This window comes from Hemitrygon akajei, chromosome 29 (genome assembly GCF_048418815.1).
Source record: "Hemitrygon akajei chromosome 29, sHemAka1.3, whole genome shotgun sequence".
Classification (NCBI taxonomy): Eukaryota; Metazoa; Chordata; class Chondrichthyes; order Myliobatiformes; family Dasyatidae; genus Hemitrygon; species Hemitrygon akajei.
Window position 1 is genome coordinate 24,581,474 of NC_133152.1, and position 19,093 is coordinate 24,600,566.

General features: G+C 44.8%; 1 protein-coding gene across 2 annotated transcripts in view; it reads left to right on the forward strand.

Annotated features, from left to right (window-relative positions):
* c1qtnf12 (C1q and TNF related 12) overlaps nt 1-19,093 on the forward strand; it is a 78,793-nt gene that overhangs the window by 18,399 nt on the left and 41,301 nt on the right. Inside the window, exons 3-4 of one of the 2 annotated variants that reach the window (XM_073031917.1) lie at nt 7,177-7,314; nt 16,781-16,897. In XM_073031917.1, the coding sequence (XP_072888018.1) occupies nt 7,177-7,314; nt 16,781-16,897 (255 nt within the window). The remainder of the gene's footprint in view (nt 1-7,176; nt 7,315-16,780; nt 16,898-19,093) is intronic. The other variant, XM_073031918.1, reaches the window with a different exon arrangement.

Here is a 19,093-nt window from a genome sequence, read left to right on the forward strand (position 1 = left end):
CCATAAGGGAAAGCCAAGGCCAGTAGGAAGATGCCGGACTGCCCGTGAGTTCAAATCCAGCAGCCCCACTTGGTTGTCCAGTGCCAGATGTGGATGGTTGTCCAGTTGACATCCTGGGCCACGGGTGGAAATAACAGTGTAACCGTAGAATGGAACAATGAGAATCAGGTTTATTATCACCGGCAAAATTTGTTAACTTAGCAGCGGCAGTACAATGCAATACATGATAATATAGAAAGAAAAAAACAATTAAATCTATTACAGTATAATATATAGTTTAGAACTAGAGCAAAAACAAAAATAATACTTATTTTTTAAGAAGTAAGGTAGTGTTCTTACTTGCAGGAACATTACCCTGATTTTGTTACTCACTAGCTGCAATTTACTGGTGCACTATGTCACTATACTTCACTATTTCTCACAACTAAAACTTTCTCGGTGCAATTTCCACACTTGCAGACCTGTGAGCTTGTGGAAGGGCTCAGGAGGACATGTTTGCATCATAGTGCAGGAGTAGATGCGTCAGTGCACCAGGGCCTGCGGGAGACACCAACCCGGCCATGAATCCCCATTTCTCTCCACATTCCCATCACCTCCCTCCAGGTCACAACACTTCCCTGCCCACAAGGAGCAACTTCCAGTGGGCAATTGACCTACGGATTTACACCTCATTTGGGTGTGGGATGAAATGGCAATGCCTGATGTGAGCATACGACAGTTTGCTGACACCACACTGACAGCATCAGAGGTCAGAATTAAAATTCTGTTTCTGGGACTGCAAGGGAGCAGCTCTACAAGCTACTCGTGAGAACTTCTTTCTCAAAGTCACCTCCACTCCTTTGGTAAGGCCTTGGGCAGTTCTGGACTTTCCAGTGGGAATTCCCTCCCAAGTACTCAGACAGCTAGTGAAGCTGTCCCCGGGCTAAACCAGCTGTCGAAGGATCTAAATGTCTCTGACATCCACAAACATTCAGAAAGTATTGAAAACAACTTTTTTTTAGAAAATAAACAAAACTATAGACAGTTATATCAACAGAAAAACAATTAAAATCAATTCAATTAAACAAAGAAATTGTAAGTGACCCGAAACTGCAATCTCTCACTTGCAGCTGCGCCTCTGCATTAAAGTGAATGGAGCTGTTGAATTCGTGCCAGATGTAAACTGGCACGGGTTCAGCGGGCAGATTACACAGTGTAGCTGCTGGGAAACGGCAGGCAGCTCGCATCCACCTCTGGGCTCCTCAATCTGACTACAGTAAACGTGAAGGCAGTGATCAGCCGTGGAACTCTGGGGCTTCTGCATGTGTACGCACATGTTTGCCGAGGCCTGCGTCAGCATGAAAATCACTGGCAATCCCGTGTGAGAACTCTCAGTTCTCTTGCAGACATTTTCACTGCATGTTGCCTTCGCAGATCTAAAAATCAGAATCAGGTTTATTATCGATCACCGGCGTATTTTAATTTACTTCAGAGACTCAGCACGGTAATGGGCCCTACTGGCCCACACTGTGAACAAATTAACCCACTGACCCATACAGGGTCTTCGAGTTGAGGGAGGAAACCGGAGCACCCAGAGGAAATCCGCACAGTCCTGGGGAGAACGTACGGACTCCTTACAGACAGCGGCGGAGTTGAACCCCGGTCGCTGCTACTGTAATAGTATAACACTAACCGCTGTGCGACCGTGTCACCCTGCATGTCATGCCATTTGTTGTTACAGGGCAAGGCATGAGAGTTACTATTAGTTACAAAAATAAATAACAGTGCAAAAGAGGAATAGTGAAATTTCTACAGATGTACGGTGGGGAGAATTCTAACTGGGTGTTTCACCCTCTGGTATAAGACCATAAGACATAGGAGCAGAATTAGGCCATTCAGCCCATTGAGTCTGCTCTACCATTCCATCATGGCTGATTCCAGATCTCACTCAACCTCATACACCATATCCTTTGATGCCCTGACCAATCAGGAAATAATCAACTTCTGCCTTAACTATACCCACGGACTTGGCCTCCACCACAGTCTGTGGCAGAGCATTCAGGCTAAAAAAAATTCCTCCTTACTTCTGTTCTAAAAGGTTGCCCCTCAACTTTGAGGCTTTGTTCTCTAGTTCTGGATACCCCCACCATAGAAAACACCCTCTCCACATCCAGCCCATCTAGTCCTTTCAACATTTGGTAGGTTTCAATGAGATCCCCATGCATTCTTCTAAATTCCAGTGACTACAGGCCCAAAGCTGCCAAACACTCATCACATGTTAACCCCTTAATTCCTGGAATCATCCTCGTGAACTTCCTCTGGACTCTCTCCAATGGCAATACATTCTTTCTGAGATATGGGGCCTGATATGAGGTGGGGGGGGCCTACTGCACGGGTTCAAAATAAGCTGCAGGGAGTAGTAAACCTAGTCAGCTCCATCATGGGCACTAGTCTCCATAGTATCCAGGACATTTTCAAGGGGCAATCCCTCAAAAAGGCGGCGTCCATCACCCAGGTCGTGCCCTGTTCTCATTGCCACCATCAGGAAGGTGGTACAGAAGCCTAAAGGCACACTCTCAACACAGGAGGTTTAACACCTCAGGTCAAGACCCAGCTGTATATCTACACCTAAAGGACAATGTGCACTTTGATAACAATGTGCACATTTTGGACAGGGAGGACAGGTGGTTTGAAAGAGGGGTTGAAGAAGCCATCTTTGTCAAAGTGGAAAACCCATCCCTGAACAGAGGGGCTGAGGTAGGACACTACTTACAATCAGCTACTTACAATACATCCTAACATCTCCACCCCGGCATCTCCACACCTCCATTCATGCAAAGGTAAAACTAATTACTCCCTCATTACCTCTACAACACTTAACCACCCTCATGTGATTGCTATACCTTTAAACAACTCAGAGTTTATAAGCCTGAAAGCTACCCACTCTGGATCAGAACTGAAGAAGCCTCTCGGATGAGTGGTGAAACATCTTGTAGACAACAGAACAAATCCAGTTGCCTTGATTTACTATTGCTTGACATAACAATGACCTGGATGACTGAGAACCTTCATGGGCAGATTCAGGAACAGCCTCTTCCCCTCTGCCACCAAACTTCTGAATGGACGTTGAACCCGTGAACACAACCTCACAACTTTTTTAATTTCTATTTTTGCAATACTTATTTAACATATGTACTTACTGTAATTTGGTTCTTTTCTATTATTTATTGCATTGAACTGCTACCACAAAGACAACACACTTCACGGCACACACAAAATGCTGGTGGAACGCAGCAGGCTAGGCAGCATCTATAGGGAGAAGCACTGTCGATGTTTCGGGCCGAGACCCTTCACAGGGTCTTCACGATGCCTGTTGGTGATATTAAACCCAGTTCTGATTCTGATTCTGAATTGGTGCTCATGAGTTCACGGGCTGCTCAGAAATCTGATAGCGGAGGGGGAAAAGTGATTGAGTTTGGGTTTTCAGGCTCCTGCACTTCCTCCCTGATGGTAATAGTGAGAAGGGGGCTTCTTCTTCTTATTGTGTCCACGGACGGTCTATACATGGCCCAGCCAGAACTGGACACATTTTTGCACCCTGTTGTTGAATTCGCCCAACGTCTGCAACAGTACAGGGTTCCTCTAGCGATGGGCATTGCAGGAGACGTTGCATAGTTTGTTGCTCAGTTCCACATTCACAAGTTGTCGTGCTGGTTGTATATCCCCATTTGCTTAGTGACACCTTTGAACGACCTACACCAGTCCTCAGTCTGTTCGGGCAATTCCAGGTCGCCCAGTTGCCATTAGCTCCTGGGGGAAGGCTTTCATCCGGTGGGATTCCCATCGTTTGGGGTTGTTTGAGACTGGTGAGCCGGTCTTTCCACAAGGCGATGAGGACTTCAGATGGGGTTGATTGTAATGGAACAACGCTGTTCACGAAGCTCTTCCTTGCTTTTAGGCGGCGGCTGGGTGTGGGTGTATGACCATGTAGAGGGTGCCTTTCATCTGATGTTTGACGGAATCGTTCTTTCTTGATGGCTACCATCGGGGGAGCGATACCCGCCAGGAAAGATAGGCTGTTGGTGTTTGTTGGTTTTAAACAACCTGCGATAAGTCGGCAGCTTGCATTCAGAACGGCATCCATCTTCTTAGCATGAGTAGATCTTTCCCATGCAGGGCAGGCGTATCCGGCAGTGGAACAGCAAAGAGCGAGTGCACTGGCTCGCAATGTTTTCCAGCTTGCTCCCCGTTTTGTGTTAGTGAGCTTATTCAGGATGTTGTTTCGTGCGCTCACTTATGCCTTTGTCTTATTGATGTGGTTCTTGAAAGTGAGGCATCTGTCAGGGGTGACTCCTAAGCAGTTAGGGTGCTCGCAAAGCGTCACTGTGGCTCCACACCGGGTTCCTTTAAGCTGTCGTTTGGCTTCACGGTTCCTGAGGTGGGATGCACAACTTGCGTCTTTGATGGGTTTGCGCGGAGGTAGGATGTTAGTCCCTCCAAGGCCTCAGAAAGCATTTTCTCCACGGTGTTAAAGTCAGTGATTTGGGCAGCGGGCCAAGGTAGAAGTGTTCACGTCGTGGCCCTGGTTCAACCAATTCTACCACCACCACGCGCAGCAAATAGAGAAGGGGGCAAGTTAATGATAAGTGCTGTTTTCCTGAGGCACTGCCCCTTGAAGACATCTTCGATGGTGGGGGGGATGGGGATTGTGGCTGTGATGGAGCCATTTGAGTCCATAACTCTCTGAAGCCATCCACATTAGGGAATGTCCTCTCTCCTCTGGGTTACCTCCAAACCATGGCCTATCTTTTATGAAAGGACAGCTTTTCACAGGTGAGGGAAGTGTCCCCTCCAACCCTGCTCCGACTGGACGGTAACAGCCATCCCGGCACTGCAGAGAGGCGGGAGGCTGCGATGCAGAGGATCAATGAGTTTGGAGTCAATAAGGAGGGTCATGGAGCTTACAGAGCAAACCCATCATGAAGGCGAGCTCCAGTTCATTCGCTTTGCTGCTGATGGGTGGCAAAGCAGGCATTTCCTTTACAGATGGCATCCGAGGGTACTTGTGTTAAAAAGCAAATGAGTTGGCTCTGTTGTCAAAGATGGGCATGTTGGCAAGCGGAGTTTAAGCATATTTATGTAGGAAGAAGAGGAACATTTAGTCTTTTGATCAGGCGAAGTCTTTCCTTTCAATTCCTTAAGCCTTCTTCTGAGTTTCGCTAGCAGTTTGAGATATAAAGAAGGAAATGCATGTATGCAAATATCTTTCTCAGCTCAGATTGTCCCAGAACGTATTATAGCCAAGAGGAAAAGATACTTTCTAATCTCACCTCACAGATCAACAAACGATATCTCCACAGTGGTTAATCAGAATACATTAATGCCTGTTCTCAACTAACAAAAAAACTAAAGTTATTGTGCTTTTGTACATTAATAGTTTAACAATAAATGTTAAACTATTCATTTAATATAATAATAACAATATTATCAGACGAAAACAAATAAAGGAATGGTTTATTTATTTTATGGATGTTTATCTTTTAAATATTTTAATACTTTACACTGAGTTCAAAAGTCAGAAATTATGCTGCAGCCTTATGTTCCAGGCTAGGCTGTGCCTGGAGTATTACATTCATTTCTGGCTGCCCCATTATAGAAAGGATGTCAAGGCTTCAGAGAAGGTTTAGAAAATGCTGCCTAGATTGGAGGGTGTCAGCTATGAGAGGTTGGGCAACACACACAAAATGCTGGAGGAACTCAGCAGCCTTTATGGAGTAGAATACAGTCCTGCCAAAGGGTTTCAGCCTGGAACATCGACCATACCCTTTTGGCATGTCCTGCTGAGTTTCTCCAGCATTTTGTGTGTGTTGCTTGGACAAACTTGGGTTGTTTTCTCCGGAGTGGCAGAGGCTGAGAGGAGATCTGATAGAGCTTTATAAGACTACGAGAGGCGTAGATAGAGTACACAGAGAGTATCTTCTTCCTCCCCCAGGGATGAAATGTCAAATACCAGTGGGCATGCATTTAAGGTGAGGGGATAATTTGAAAGGGGATGTGAGGGGTAAGATTTTTTACTCAGAGAGAGGTGGATGCCTGGAATGTGCTGCCTGGTGTGGTGGTAGAGGCAAATACGTTAGAGGCTTTTAAGAGATGTTTAGATAGGCACATGGATGTGAGGAAGATGGAAGGATATGGACATTGTGTAAGTGGGAGGGATTAGTTTAGCTGCCATTTGATTACAAATTTAACTGATTCGGCACGACATTGTATGCTCAAGGACCTATTCCTGTACAGTACTGTTCTAAGTTCTATTAATATTCCAAGCATTTAATGTCCCCCCCCCCCACGCTAACTTCAATGCAAACTCAGACTGTTAAAAAGCAAAATTAAAAGTAAACATGGATTTTAACCATCGTATTGATTAAAAATGCATAGATTGAAAACAGCCAAGGACATTCACTGCAAGTCAAATACGCTTAAAATACTATCGAGACTATTTTATTTTTGTTTGTTTCTGCGGATTATCCCCGGGGTCTGTCTCCTTCACATCGTGAGAGGTTAATAATCGAGAGATACCCCCGGGACGGCCCACAACAAGCCACTTGTTAAAAGCTACCATTCAAAGCACCTTTAATCCGCGGGAGTTTACATTGTAACTTAACACATCGCAGTGTGGGAAGTTAAGACAGTAAATCAACAGTGGGTCACTCCATGTGGTCACCTCACACATGAGCTGGCTTTAGTGATATTTTGTTTGTAAATTTATAGCTTAGCCCTTTCAAAACCCGTTTCCTTGCCCTCAAGGATGAGCTTTGAGCCTGCTTTGCAATGGAATGGGGGTAATTTGTACTAAACGGTGCAGATCCGACATTTCATGTACATCAGGGTAGCAGCAGGCCTGGCTGGCCTCTGAAACACAAGAGCAGAGACCCAGCACTGAAAGAGCCAGTCCCTTTTTTATAATCCAACACACTGTCCAATTAAAGGAATTTGTCCCTCTCTTGACCTGTGCACAGTTCCCTAAGCAAGGCTCGCATTAGGACTAAAAAGGTAGTCTTTTTAAAATTTCAAATATAAATTAAAAGAAAGCTGACTTATTCCCTATATACTGGCATTTGATTTCTTTGAAAAAAAAACTAAAAAGTCAACTTATTCCTTATTTTATTTATTATTCTCCCTTTTTCCCCCCATCTCAAGGGTTTTACCCTCCAGACCCCCTCTCCCAGGCCGGAGGGTGGAAGAACAGGGCGTGGAGAGCTTCCTGACTTCCGACGCCAGTGCCAGTCCTTGGCCAGCCAACAGGTGGCACCCTCGTTGCAGGGTGAGACGACCCATGTGAGTTTCTCCTCTTCACCGGGTGCACGATGATGACCACACAGTTTGCCTCTTAAAGTGGCAGCGAAGCAGGCAGTGTACTTGGGCTCCAAGGTCCTATACAGATCGGGCTTTGGCTTCCGTACCTCAACCGCGGCTTGAAGTTTTCTTCCCTTGCTCTAGCTGCTCTTTCCAAACTCGGAAAGGATCCAGATTCCGCAGGATTTTTTTGGCGATATCTTTAAAAATCATCGCTCGTTTCAAATGTGTTGCAGTATTTCGTGCAATTGCTTTGCGAAAGGTTTCTTCAGACCTTGGAAAGGAACTCAAGAGCTTGAAAGAAATTAGTTCCTTAAAAAAATTACAGAAAGAAACTACAAAAATAGTAGGCTAATTTTTATTTATTTAATTTGACATTCTGAAGCTGCATGTATTCCTGCCTATAACATCTTCTACTTTATTATATTTTTTCAATGATAAATCCCTATATGTCCTTGTTAAATATCTGTTTTGACCAAAGGAAAAAATGGCTGAAGTTGCTCAGCACTATAGTGCAAGGGTGTTTATTAGGTGTGTCAAAAATCAAACTTACAAAAATTAGCAAAAATAGTGAAAAGTACCAATATTTGCAAAAAGATATCTACCAGAAAACCAAGTTATAGCTCTCTATTTTTGTCCAGTGTGAACTGCTAGCAGCCTGTATTTCTGTCTCTGTCCTACTGAAGGTGAAGAGCCCTGTTTTATTAGGCACCAGGAGGTACCATATTTAATTACCCACAAAGCTAACTTAAGCCTACACGAGTCAGAATACGATGCATGTGTAATGTGGTTACAATCACTTTAAAAAAAATAAACTGAAGTATCTACATTAAGTACAGGTGTCCCCCGCTTTACAAATGTTTGCTTTATGCCATTTTGATTTTACAAAAGACCTACATTAGTAACCCGTTTTCGCATTACAAAGAGGATTTTTGCTATTACGAAAAATTTTCCCATATAAATTAATGGTTCTTCGCTTTATGCCATTTCAGCTTAAGAAATGTTTCATAAGAACGCTCTACCTTTGTAAAGGGGGGGGGGGGGAGAACACCTGTACAGTATACAAACAACATCTACACACTTACCCACCCTATTACTAATGAAATGGATTATTCACCGTGTATGGTGGGAAAGGCACCATAAAGACAATCCAAGAGCAACAGCTCGGTTTAGGACCCGTTAGGAGAATATCCCAGGGAAGACATTGATATGTGTGTACACCCAGCACAACGCCTGCAGAATGACAAGAAGAGTGTGAGTGTGAGTGAGTGAGTGAGTGAGTGAATGAGTGAGTGAGTGAGTGAGTGAGTGAGTGAGTGAGTGAGTGAGTGAGTGAGTGAGTGAGTGTGTGTGTGTGTGTGTGTGTGTGTGTGTGTGTGTGTGTGTGTGTGTGTGTGTGTGTGTGTGTGTGTGTGTGTGTGTGTGTGTGTGAGAGAGAGAGAGAAAGAGAGATTGATTCTTGGTCTTGTTATCGAACCGTTGAACTTATAGATCAGATTGTTGGAACTTTAAGCAGATGACCAAGCCCATGACTTCTCTGAGACTCAAGACTTATTTAAAGGTATCCAAGGCCACTGCACCCATCAGCATTTGGATCTGGGGCTGCTGTTCAATCTTGAGATTGAACTAATTGCTAACAAGGTGTGGTTTTAAAAGTTTTCACCCTGAGCTGCTGAACTAGAGGAATCATCCATCAGCCAGTTGCTTGTTCAACATTTGAGGACAGTCCTTCTGCCCCTGCAAAGGGAAGTTGTGGGTTTCGGCCTCAGGCGGGAGAACTGAAGATTATATATCTTGGCTGTTGCACCGTTGAGTGACCACGTCAGGAAATGCTGACAACTTATGCAGAGAGAGTCAGAGTTGACCTGAAGTGTTAACTCTGCCTCTTTCTCTTCAGAGATGCTGCCTGACCCACAGAGGTTTTCCAGCATTCCCTGTTTTTATTTCCGATCTGCGGCTTTTGTGGTAGTTTGCTTCAGCAGTGCTTAGGAAGGATGTCACTGCAATGTGTGCTTTTATAGGACCTGTCCAATGGTTCAATGGTTCGATTTCATGTCAGTGAGTGTATACAGTAAACAACCTGAAATTCTTACTCTTCACAGTTGTCCGCAAAACAGAAAAGGGCCCCAAAGAATGACTGACAGAAAATGTTAGAACCCCAAAGCATCCTCTCCTCCCCCATGCACAAGCAGCAGCAAAGGCTTCCTCCTCCCCCCCACTTGCTCCAGTAAGAGGATCAACCCCCCCCCACCCACCATGCAAGCAAAAGTGAGCAAAGAGACCGTGATCTAGAGCCCATCAAAATCACTACCGTCCATCCCAACGCTTCGACGTCTCAGCATGGTCTCTCTCTCTCACAACCTAGGGGGAGAGAGAGAGATATCACTCCTGCAATGAGAGGGGAGACCAGCAGCTCACAGTTTCGATGTTACGATATGTCCTGTTGCTGAGAGGAATAATGGATCAGCCACGATGAAATGGCAGAGCAGACTCTATGGGCCAATGGCCTAATTCTGCTCTTATGGTCTCGTCCGAGTTCCCCAGCTCGAGGACCAGAAGGCTCTCACTCACCATCGAGAGCGAGAGAGATCGCCTGAGTGCAGGGGCCTTCTTTTGAGAGGAGCATGCACCGCCTGCCGTCTCGATCTTTCCATCTCCCGGGACGCTTCCGTTGGTGGCAGTGGCAAGGAACCGGGTTGTCCACAGGAACACACCCTGAAGACGCACGTCCGCCAGGCCGTATCAGGCAATATCGAAACGCCAGGTCGCTCGGCAAGTCCAAAAGTGAGAACCCACTGCCCGTGAAGAATGGTAGTTTGAGCTGCAGCTGTAGATCACGGACTCCAACAGGACCCCGGCCACCTTGAAAAGGAAAAAGAGACACGAGAAGAGAAGAATGAGCTGTTTTGCGGACAAACTGGAAGAAGTCGCCTGGGTCTGTAAAAACCTCTGGCACCATTCTATCCAAGTGACTGTAGTAACTATGGTAAATTTGAGGAGGAGCAGGTGCTTGGTGCTCTGGCCTGTCTTTATCCATTATTAAAACCAGATTATCTGCTCCTTATCACGCCACCTTAGCTGCTGAGCTGATGAATTCATTCTTTGGCCAGCTGGTCGTTCAACGTATTAGGACGTCCCTGCCTCCACAAAGGAAGTTTGCGGGTGTCCGCCTGGGGCTTGAGAAGAGAAGTCTTGGCTGCTGCTACGGTGCAGCGATGAGTAACCAACTCTGAAAATACCGGAGGCCTGTGGGGCACGTTGACTCCTGGATGACTGACCTCACGACAGCAGCTGGCAGTTCAGAGTGCTTCAGTAGCAGCAAGAGACTCGGAATTGCCCGCAGTTCCTCCCTTCACCACGATAATTCAGCAGGGGTATGGTCTGTCCATAATAACTGAAGGACATCCCGGTCCATGTGCAGATTGCCGCAGATCGCAATGAATGCGTATTGGCTTCTGCTTCAGAAATTTGGCTCCATTCACTCCAATGTCGGGAGTGGAATCCCGTGTACAACCACAACTGTATCATTCATTCAGGATTTAACACCAGGGACTACATTTCAAGTTCGGGTCTATTGTCATTCAACCCTACACTTGTCTACAGCTAAACGAAGCGATATTCCTCTGGGGCCGAGTTGAAAACACAGCAGATATATCAGATACAGCACATAAAATAATAGCATCACAATGATATTAACAAAGGAACAAATATTCTGTAGATGGCATAAAATGCATAAGGTTTCAATAGCTACATGTAATGTCAGAGAAATCTGTACAATATACATCCTCAAATTCTTTTTCTTCACAAACATCCACAAAAAGCAGAGGAGTTCCCCAAAGAATGAGTGGCAGTTAAATGTTAGAACCCTAAAGCCCCCCCCCTCCCATGCACAAGCAGCAACAAAGCAAAGACTCCCCCCACCAGCAAAAAAAGCATCAGCACCCTCCACCGAGCACTCAAGTGTGCAACAAAGCATCAATAAAGACACAGACCCCCAAGACTACTCATTCACCCGGTAATTCGACATACCACAGGCTCCCTCTCTCGCTCTCTCTCTCTCTCTCTCTAATAAGGGAAAAAGAGGTGTCTCCGTCATGACAAATAGTGAAATATTCAACAGTATTACTGTTACTGGTGCTGTCATAACTAATGAATACCAGATGTTCAGAAGTTTCACAGGCTGTTACCCAGCCTAACAGTCCTCGTTCATATACTGTGGTACCTTCTACCTGGTGGCAGGAGGTCGGAAAGATTGTAGAACAGGTGGGAGGGGTCCTTGGCAATTTCTACTCCCCTTATATCTGTGCTCTCTACCTGCCCAGAACACCCTTTTCTTCTTATCACTTGCAGAGGTGGTGGTAGAGGCAGATACATTAGGGGCATTCAAGAAACTCTTGGATAAGCACATGGATGTTAGAAAAATGGAGGGATATAGAGGAGAGGAGGATTTATCTTGACAGAGTAGGTTATAAGGTTGGGACATCATTGTGGGCCAAAGGGACTGTAGTGTGCTGTAGTGTTCCATGTTCTATGTTCTCTATTCACAGTGACACTGCTTCACTCCACATCCTATCTCCAAGATTTGTCTCTTTGTGATCCAGTAGGGCACAAAACTACTGCAATTCCCAATCTGTCCTGTGAAATTTGGTGTCTGTGCATCGACGTTACTTCGGTTTTGTGACGGTATAATGGTAAATTGTACTGCTTTGGAAAGGGATTTAATCTGGAGGTTTTTGACTTACTATGCACTTCCAGTGCACAAGGATTTTTAGCAGCAATAGAGAGCATTACAAAAGATGTGAAACTTTCCTGAAAAAAAACCCCAGAATAATATTTCTCAATGCCGAGGCCCGTCATTACTTGCGGATTGAGATGCAGAGTTCCAAAGGCCATGGAGATCAGTCTTCGTTGGGTAGACCAAGCGTCTCTGTTGTTGGCCCCGGTCCTCGGAACTTCCTGTCCTTGCTGCCATCCCTGCTGGGGAATGCATCTGTGTGAGCATTGGGGGAGGACAGTGATGACTTTGTGGTCAGTGGCCTGCTGACCTTGGCTGTTTAGTTTTGTAAGTTAAGAATGAGCTTCTGAACGTGGAGTTGTTTCCAGTGATCTCCCTATTCAGATCATTGACAGGCACTGTGAATTGTCATGGCCTCCCCACCATTCCTTGTGGCAGCCACAGTTTGTTTCTACTATCTGTTAATCCACTTATTCCTTCTGTCCATTAGCCAAACTTCTATCTGTGCCAGCATGATTACCTCCAGTTCTGCCTGTTCTCATTTTCTTTAATAATCTCCTTTAATAAAGTCCAAATTTGTCACATCTACTGGTGCATCCTTCTCTACTCTGCTGGATGCAACTCAGCATATCCCTTCTGCAGAGAGTGGTGCGGACAGCCCAGCGCATCTGTAGATGTGAACTTCCCACTATTCAAGGCATTTACAAAGACAGGTGTGTAAAAAGGATCATTGGAGACCTGAGTCACCCCAACCACAAACTGTTCCAGCTGCTACCATCCGGGAAACAGTACCACAGCATAAAAGCCAGGACCAACAGGTTCCGGGACAGTTTCTTCTACCAGGCCATCAGACTGATTAATTCACGTTGACACAATTGTGTTTCTATGCTACATTGACTGTCCTGTTGTACATACTATTTATTAGAAATTACTATAAATTGCACATTTAGATGTAGACATAACGTAAAGATTTTTACTCATGTATATGAAAGATGTAAGTGATAAAGTCAATTCAATATCCCAACTGACTTGTAAAACAGGATTTCCTGTTAATGACATTGACACAAGCCCTTTATAATTTTCCATGTTTGCCAAAACCGCTTCCTTAGTTCCAGCTCATTCCCCACTTTAACCTGGTCTGAAGTCCTCAGTTTCCTCTTTCTTCTTTCCTAGTACTGGGGTTACATTTGCTATCTTCCAGTCTTGGGAAAAATTCTGCAATCCTGGGACGATGACAATCAGTGTACCTGCACCTTCTACAAAATCCACTGCGGGACACTTCACCTGGTTTTCTTTTGCCTGCTTAGATGTATATTACTTGTAAACATTTATTAACTGCTTAGAAGGTATTTACTGTCATACCCGATAATGTAGTTTCCTAATCCATGTCTCACGTCTCCATAGTTTGCTTCATTGGGACCTTAGTTTCCGACAGAACTCTAAACACAAGAGATTCTGCAGATGCTGGAAACCTTGAGGGATACACACAGAATTCTGGAGGAACTCAGCAGGTCAGGCAGCATCCGTAGGAATAAACAGTCGACATTCCAGGCTGAGACCCTTTATCAGTATTGGAAAGGAAAATGGTTCAACCCCACCGTCTTATTCTGGCTTCTGCCCCCCTCCTTTCCAGCCCTGATAAGGGGTCTCAGCCCGAAACATCGACCGCTTATTGCCCTCTGTGATGTTGCCTGTCTTGCTGATTTCCTGTCAGTTTCAATCTCTACCTAACATTCTCTTATATAATGATCACGCTCCCCCCCCCACTCCTTTAATCACCAGGTTATCAATTGACCTTTCTTATTACATAATGACTAATTATCTGGGATAACCTATCCTCTCAATCATTCCTCAACACAATGATCTGGAAAACTATTCCTTATATATTCCATTAATTTAACCTAATACCACTAATTTTGCTTATCTATCCCATATGTAGATTAAAATGCACATTGATTTTTGTATTAGCCTTGTTACACATTCCTGATTGACACATTACCCTTACAGCATGGGAGCTCGAAGATACAATAACTCCCACTGATGGTTTCTGCCCCTTGCTGTTTCGTGGCTCTCCACTCAAGCTGACAAATTTCTTGATGTTCCATCCTCTTGACAATCCTTACCCTGTTCTTCTCTATCCCATCTCAATTTCCATTCTTTCTCTCCCTTCCAGACATTCTGAGAGGGAATGGGAAAGGAGGTGGGCCAGCCGATGAGGGAAGTATGACCTTACGGAATTCACAAATCAGTACCAAATCATCTGAGCTGTGGAACAAAAATCCACTCTTGTAAAATTTATGTGAAGAAAGTAAATAAATAAACACATTTTTTCTAACTAACGCATATGCAGGTAATGTAGCGTTGTATTACAGAAAATCATGATCTGTAAACCAGAGGGGACTGGGGTTGCCAATATTTAGTTTCCAACGTTGGAACATCTCTGTGCATACTGTTAGATATTATCCATTTCTTTCCACGGCTGTGATTAATTCACCCACCTTTTCATTGATGCTGCATATGGAGAGATAAAGATGGTTCAGATCTGTCTTTGTGTCATTTACTCTCTTCTCATTCTACAGGAGGAATATCCTTCTGCTTGGATACCGGTTCCAATTCTTATTACTCACCCTTCTATCCTGCAGTAGTGACTTTTATACTTGTTTGAACTATATGAATTCTCCATCACCAGATCTATATCCTCGGATTTACTTTAGGTTTTACTATTTCCACACTTGGGATTTTGGTGGTGGACTATTGGATGTTATAGTTATTAATTCATCAGCCTGCTCTGGATTCATAGCGACACAGCTATTGAGTTTCATGGGAGGTTGGGAACCTGCTCTCTTTTGAATGTAAAGGAGAGCGCAGGAAGCTTGGTTCCAGTGGGTTTAAAGGGAGCAGGAGCCGCAGCACTGGGAATTTGGGAATTCTGGACCATCAGGAATTAGCAGGTTATCGCGTTTCTATCTGTGCTCAGTTTAAAGTCCCGGCTATTCAACTTGCTGGTCGCGTTCCAATTCAAGAGAAGCCAGTCGCAAAAGAAGAATTCCTTTTCCTCCAATCCAGTGCCACAGTACGTTAGTTGGCACCCGTTTCTCCAACAGTGGCCTTTGCAGCAAGCTTTCCGTTCTCTGGTCTTTTTTACTCTGCCAATTTGGTGGACTCAGGTAATAACTCAAAGACTCTGCTGTTTATTTTGGGCCTCAGTTACAATATTTCTTTAGCGAAACCTGCTCCTTTATCCTACAGAAGTCAATGGCATCCTCATGGACCTTGACCACCAGATCTCTCCCCTCCTGCTGGAAGATCCCCTCCAGCTCTGAGGTGATGTCATTAAGTGTCACCAGTCAGGCAACAAGGAGAAGTATCTGTTCTCCAACTAAACTGTCTTCTGTTGTTGCTATATTCCCTATCACTCACCCAAATTCATTGGCTCCTGTACCTCAGTGGCCAGTTTACATGCTTATTGCTCCTGTCTGCAAGGGCAGCAAGAACTCTCTACCTGTTGGACAACTGCAAGGTTTCCAATGCCAGCTTCTGGATTGCCGTACCCTCCTCACTCTTCGACCTGGCCTTTTTTACCAACCAGATCGGCGTTATCCAAACCAAGCAATACACCCAGCTCCCGGAACAAAGGGGCCTGGTGGTTTTCCCCTTCCCTGTTACATCCCTGTGAAGCTCAGACTCCAGATTATCAACTCAGAACTGTCACTTACTGTAGAGATGGTCACCGTGTTTGCCGTTGACTTCCACCAAATACTACAGCTGCAATTCCTCACCCACCTTGTGCACACCTTAAAATAGTTTCTTAATTTCATTTCATTTAGTTAATTTATTTCACCTTTAGCTGCAGATTTCTATTCTGAAGTAACATCGTGAGTCACATGATTTCAACTAACTAGTTTTAGCAGTTTCTAAATTTAACGTACTCCAGAATTGAGAAGAATGGTTGGTGGTGACCTCATTGAGATTCTGAGGGGGGCTTCATCAGGAAGACCCGGAGAAGTGGTTTCTCCTCATCTGTAATTAGCCGCGTGGTTTCAAAAATAAGACTCACTCACGTCAGGTGGATGTAAGGAGGGTTTCTCCCCTCTTGGTGTTGTGAAATGTGCTATTTAGAACTATGCAGGTGAGGAAATTTAATGGCAGTTCTAAATTAAACCAGTAAGACTTTTTAAAAACAAAAATAGAACCAGATCCCTTTTCTCCCTAATGGACCAACCTTCAATATATTCAGTGATTCATCCTTTGATATTCTCTGGAGTAGTAAATTCCAAAGATTCACAACCCTCCTTTTATCTTCTGACATGAGTGAGTCTTATTTCTGAAACCACGTGGCTAATTACAGATGAGGAGAAACCACTTCTCCGGGTCTTCCTGATGAAGCCCCCCTCAGAATCTCAATGAGGTCACCACCAACCATTCTTCCCAATTCTGGAGGGCATTGGCCCGGACTATTTCACCATTCTTTAGAAGCCTGGTGTGAAGGCAAGGAATTCCTTAGATAATTCATGACCATAAATGTACGTAAAGGCCCACAGAGATATACACCAGGTTTGTGAACATTGTCTTGCAGGGTTGAAATGGCATAGTGGGCATGTAAAGTTCAAATGTGTGTATTTTCCAGTATTGGTTCCCCTGATATGTGAAGGGGATCTGGAGATAATGTAAGAGAAGAATGCCTGGAGGAGTAATCAGTTTGTTTGTTCCTAGCTCCCAGAAAATCGAGAGCATCGTCCGGTGGACCCACATTCATCCTGGATTAAATTTGTACAACGAGATGGAGCCAAGAAAAACAAGAAATGCAGACCCAACCGGAAAAGAGTATTGGTATTCCAGTTTATTTTTTTTCCGCTCTCTTCCTCCTGTCCAGATCCTGACTCATTCCTGGGATATGGTTCATCGGGCAGCCAAGTAGCCACAAACCGTGACTGTGACCGTTGGCACAATCACAGAGCTTAACTCAGTCCTGCCCACGTCCAGACTCAAGGCCCAAAGATACAGCAGCAACGGCTGCACAACACTTGAAAGACGTTCCCTTACTGATCTTCACTACCCAGCCCAGCTGCCCCTCGGCCAGTTGTAAGCCCTTAACCAATGATAAGTGAGCAAACCCAGCACAGAACATAGAACAATACAGGCCCTTCGGCCCTTCAGCCCATGATGTTGTGCCAACCCATTCCACAATCAATCTAACCCTTTCCTCCTACACGTTCCATAACCCTCCATTTTTCTTACATCCGTTTCCTAAGAATCTCTTAAATTTTCCTATTGTATCCACCATCCCTGACAGTGCATTTCAGACACCTGCCAAGTTCTGTGTTAACTATCCTACCTCTGACATCTCTAAGCTTTCCTCCATAAATGTGTGGCCTGGGGAAAAGCCTCTGGGTGTCTACTTTATTAATGGCTCTCATAATCTTATAAACCTCTCTCAAGCTGCCTCTGATGCCCCTTCAGCCTAAAGAGAAAAGTCCTATCTTGCCTAACTTTTCATCATAAGACACATTATTCTCTCATCCAGGCAGAAACCTGATAGGTCTTCTCTGCACCCTCTCTAAAGCTTCCACATCCTTCCTATAATGAGGTGATCACACATGTAACCAGAGCTTTATAGAGTTGCAACATTACCTCGTGGCTCAGGGCCCACCTTCTTACCGACCCCCGATAAAGTTGAGTGGCAAATTTGAAGGATCTATGGACTTAGACCCCGAGTTCACCCTGTTTCTCCACGCCGCTAAAAATCCTGCCATTAACCTGTGCATCATCTTCAAGTTTGATCTTGCAAAAGTACATCACTTTTCTGGATTGAAATTCATCAAGTACTTTTCTGTGGATTTTCACATCCTGTTTATATCCCATTGTAACCTACAAAAACCTTCCACACTATTCACACCACCAACCTTGCAAACCTACTAACCCACGCTTCCAGTACCTCATCCAAGTTGCTTATAAAAATCACCAAGAGCGGAGGTCCCAGAACATCACAGGCTGCCGACCTCCAGGCAGAATGCACTCCATCTACCAACACCATCTGCCTTCTGTGCCAAACCATTTCTGAATCCATGCAGACATTTCCATGGATCCCATGCCTCGTGACTTTCTGGATGACCTTTCCAAGGCAAATCTTATCAGCAACAATCAATCTGAAGCAATGCAAAATACTCAACAGGCTGAACACCTTCGCTCCTCCTGTTGTACCAGGCGGGATCTCCTAATGGCCAGCCATTTTAGTTTCACTCAATGTCTATCCATGGCTTCCTCTTCTGCCATGTTGAGGCAAGACTCAAATTGGAGGAGCAACACCTAATTTTCCACTTTTATAGTGCCTAACCATGATGGCATGAACATTGATTTCTCTAATTTCCAATAACAACTTCCCCCTTTTATTTCTTTATCTCACCTGCCTCCTTCACCTCCACTCCCATGTCCATCTGCCCGTCACACACACATTCTTCCCTTTGGTTCCCCTGCGACTTCCTTCCATTTATTCCATGGTCCAGTCTCCATTTCTATCAGATTCTGTCGTCTTCGGCCCCTTGTCATTTACACCTATCACCTCCCAGCTTCTTACATCATTCTCACTCTCCCCCTCCCTCAAACTGCCTATCACCTCCCCTCCCCCCCCACCTTCACTCCTAACCTGGATTCACCTCTCACCCACTAGCTCTAGCTCCACTCCCCACCCCCCTCTTTTCATACCGGCTTTCTCACCTCTTTCTTTCCAGTCCTGATGCGAGGGCTCAATCCCAGACCTAGACTTGTTCGTCAGACTTGCCTGAGCTGCTGAGTTCCTCCAGCATCTCGTGTGTGGCTCCAGGTTTCCAGCATCTCCCTTGTGCTTCCTGCCACGATCAATTTGATCTCTTATACGCTGCCTCTATCAAGGGGTCACTGCTCCGTTAGCAGATACCACTCTCAGACATAGTTTCCTACGATTGTGGAGATCGGCCCAGTAAATTTGAAAATATGAAGGTGAATATTGTCAATTTAGATTGGTATAGGGACTTCTTTAAACCTAATCTG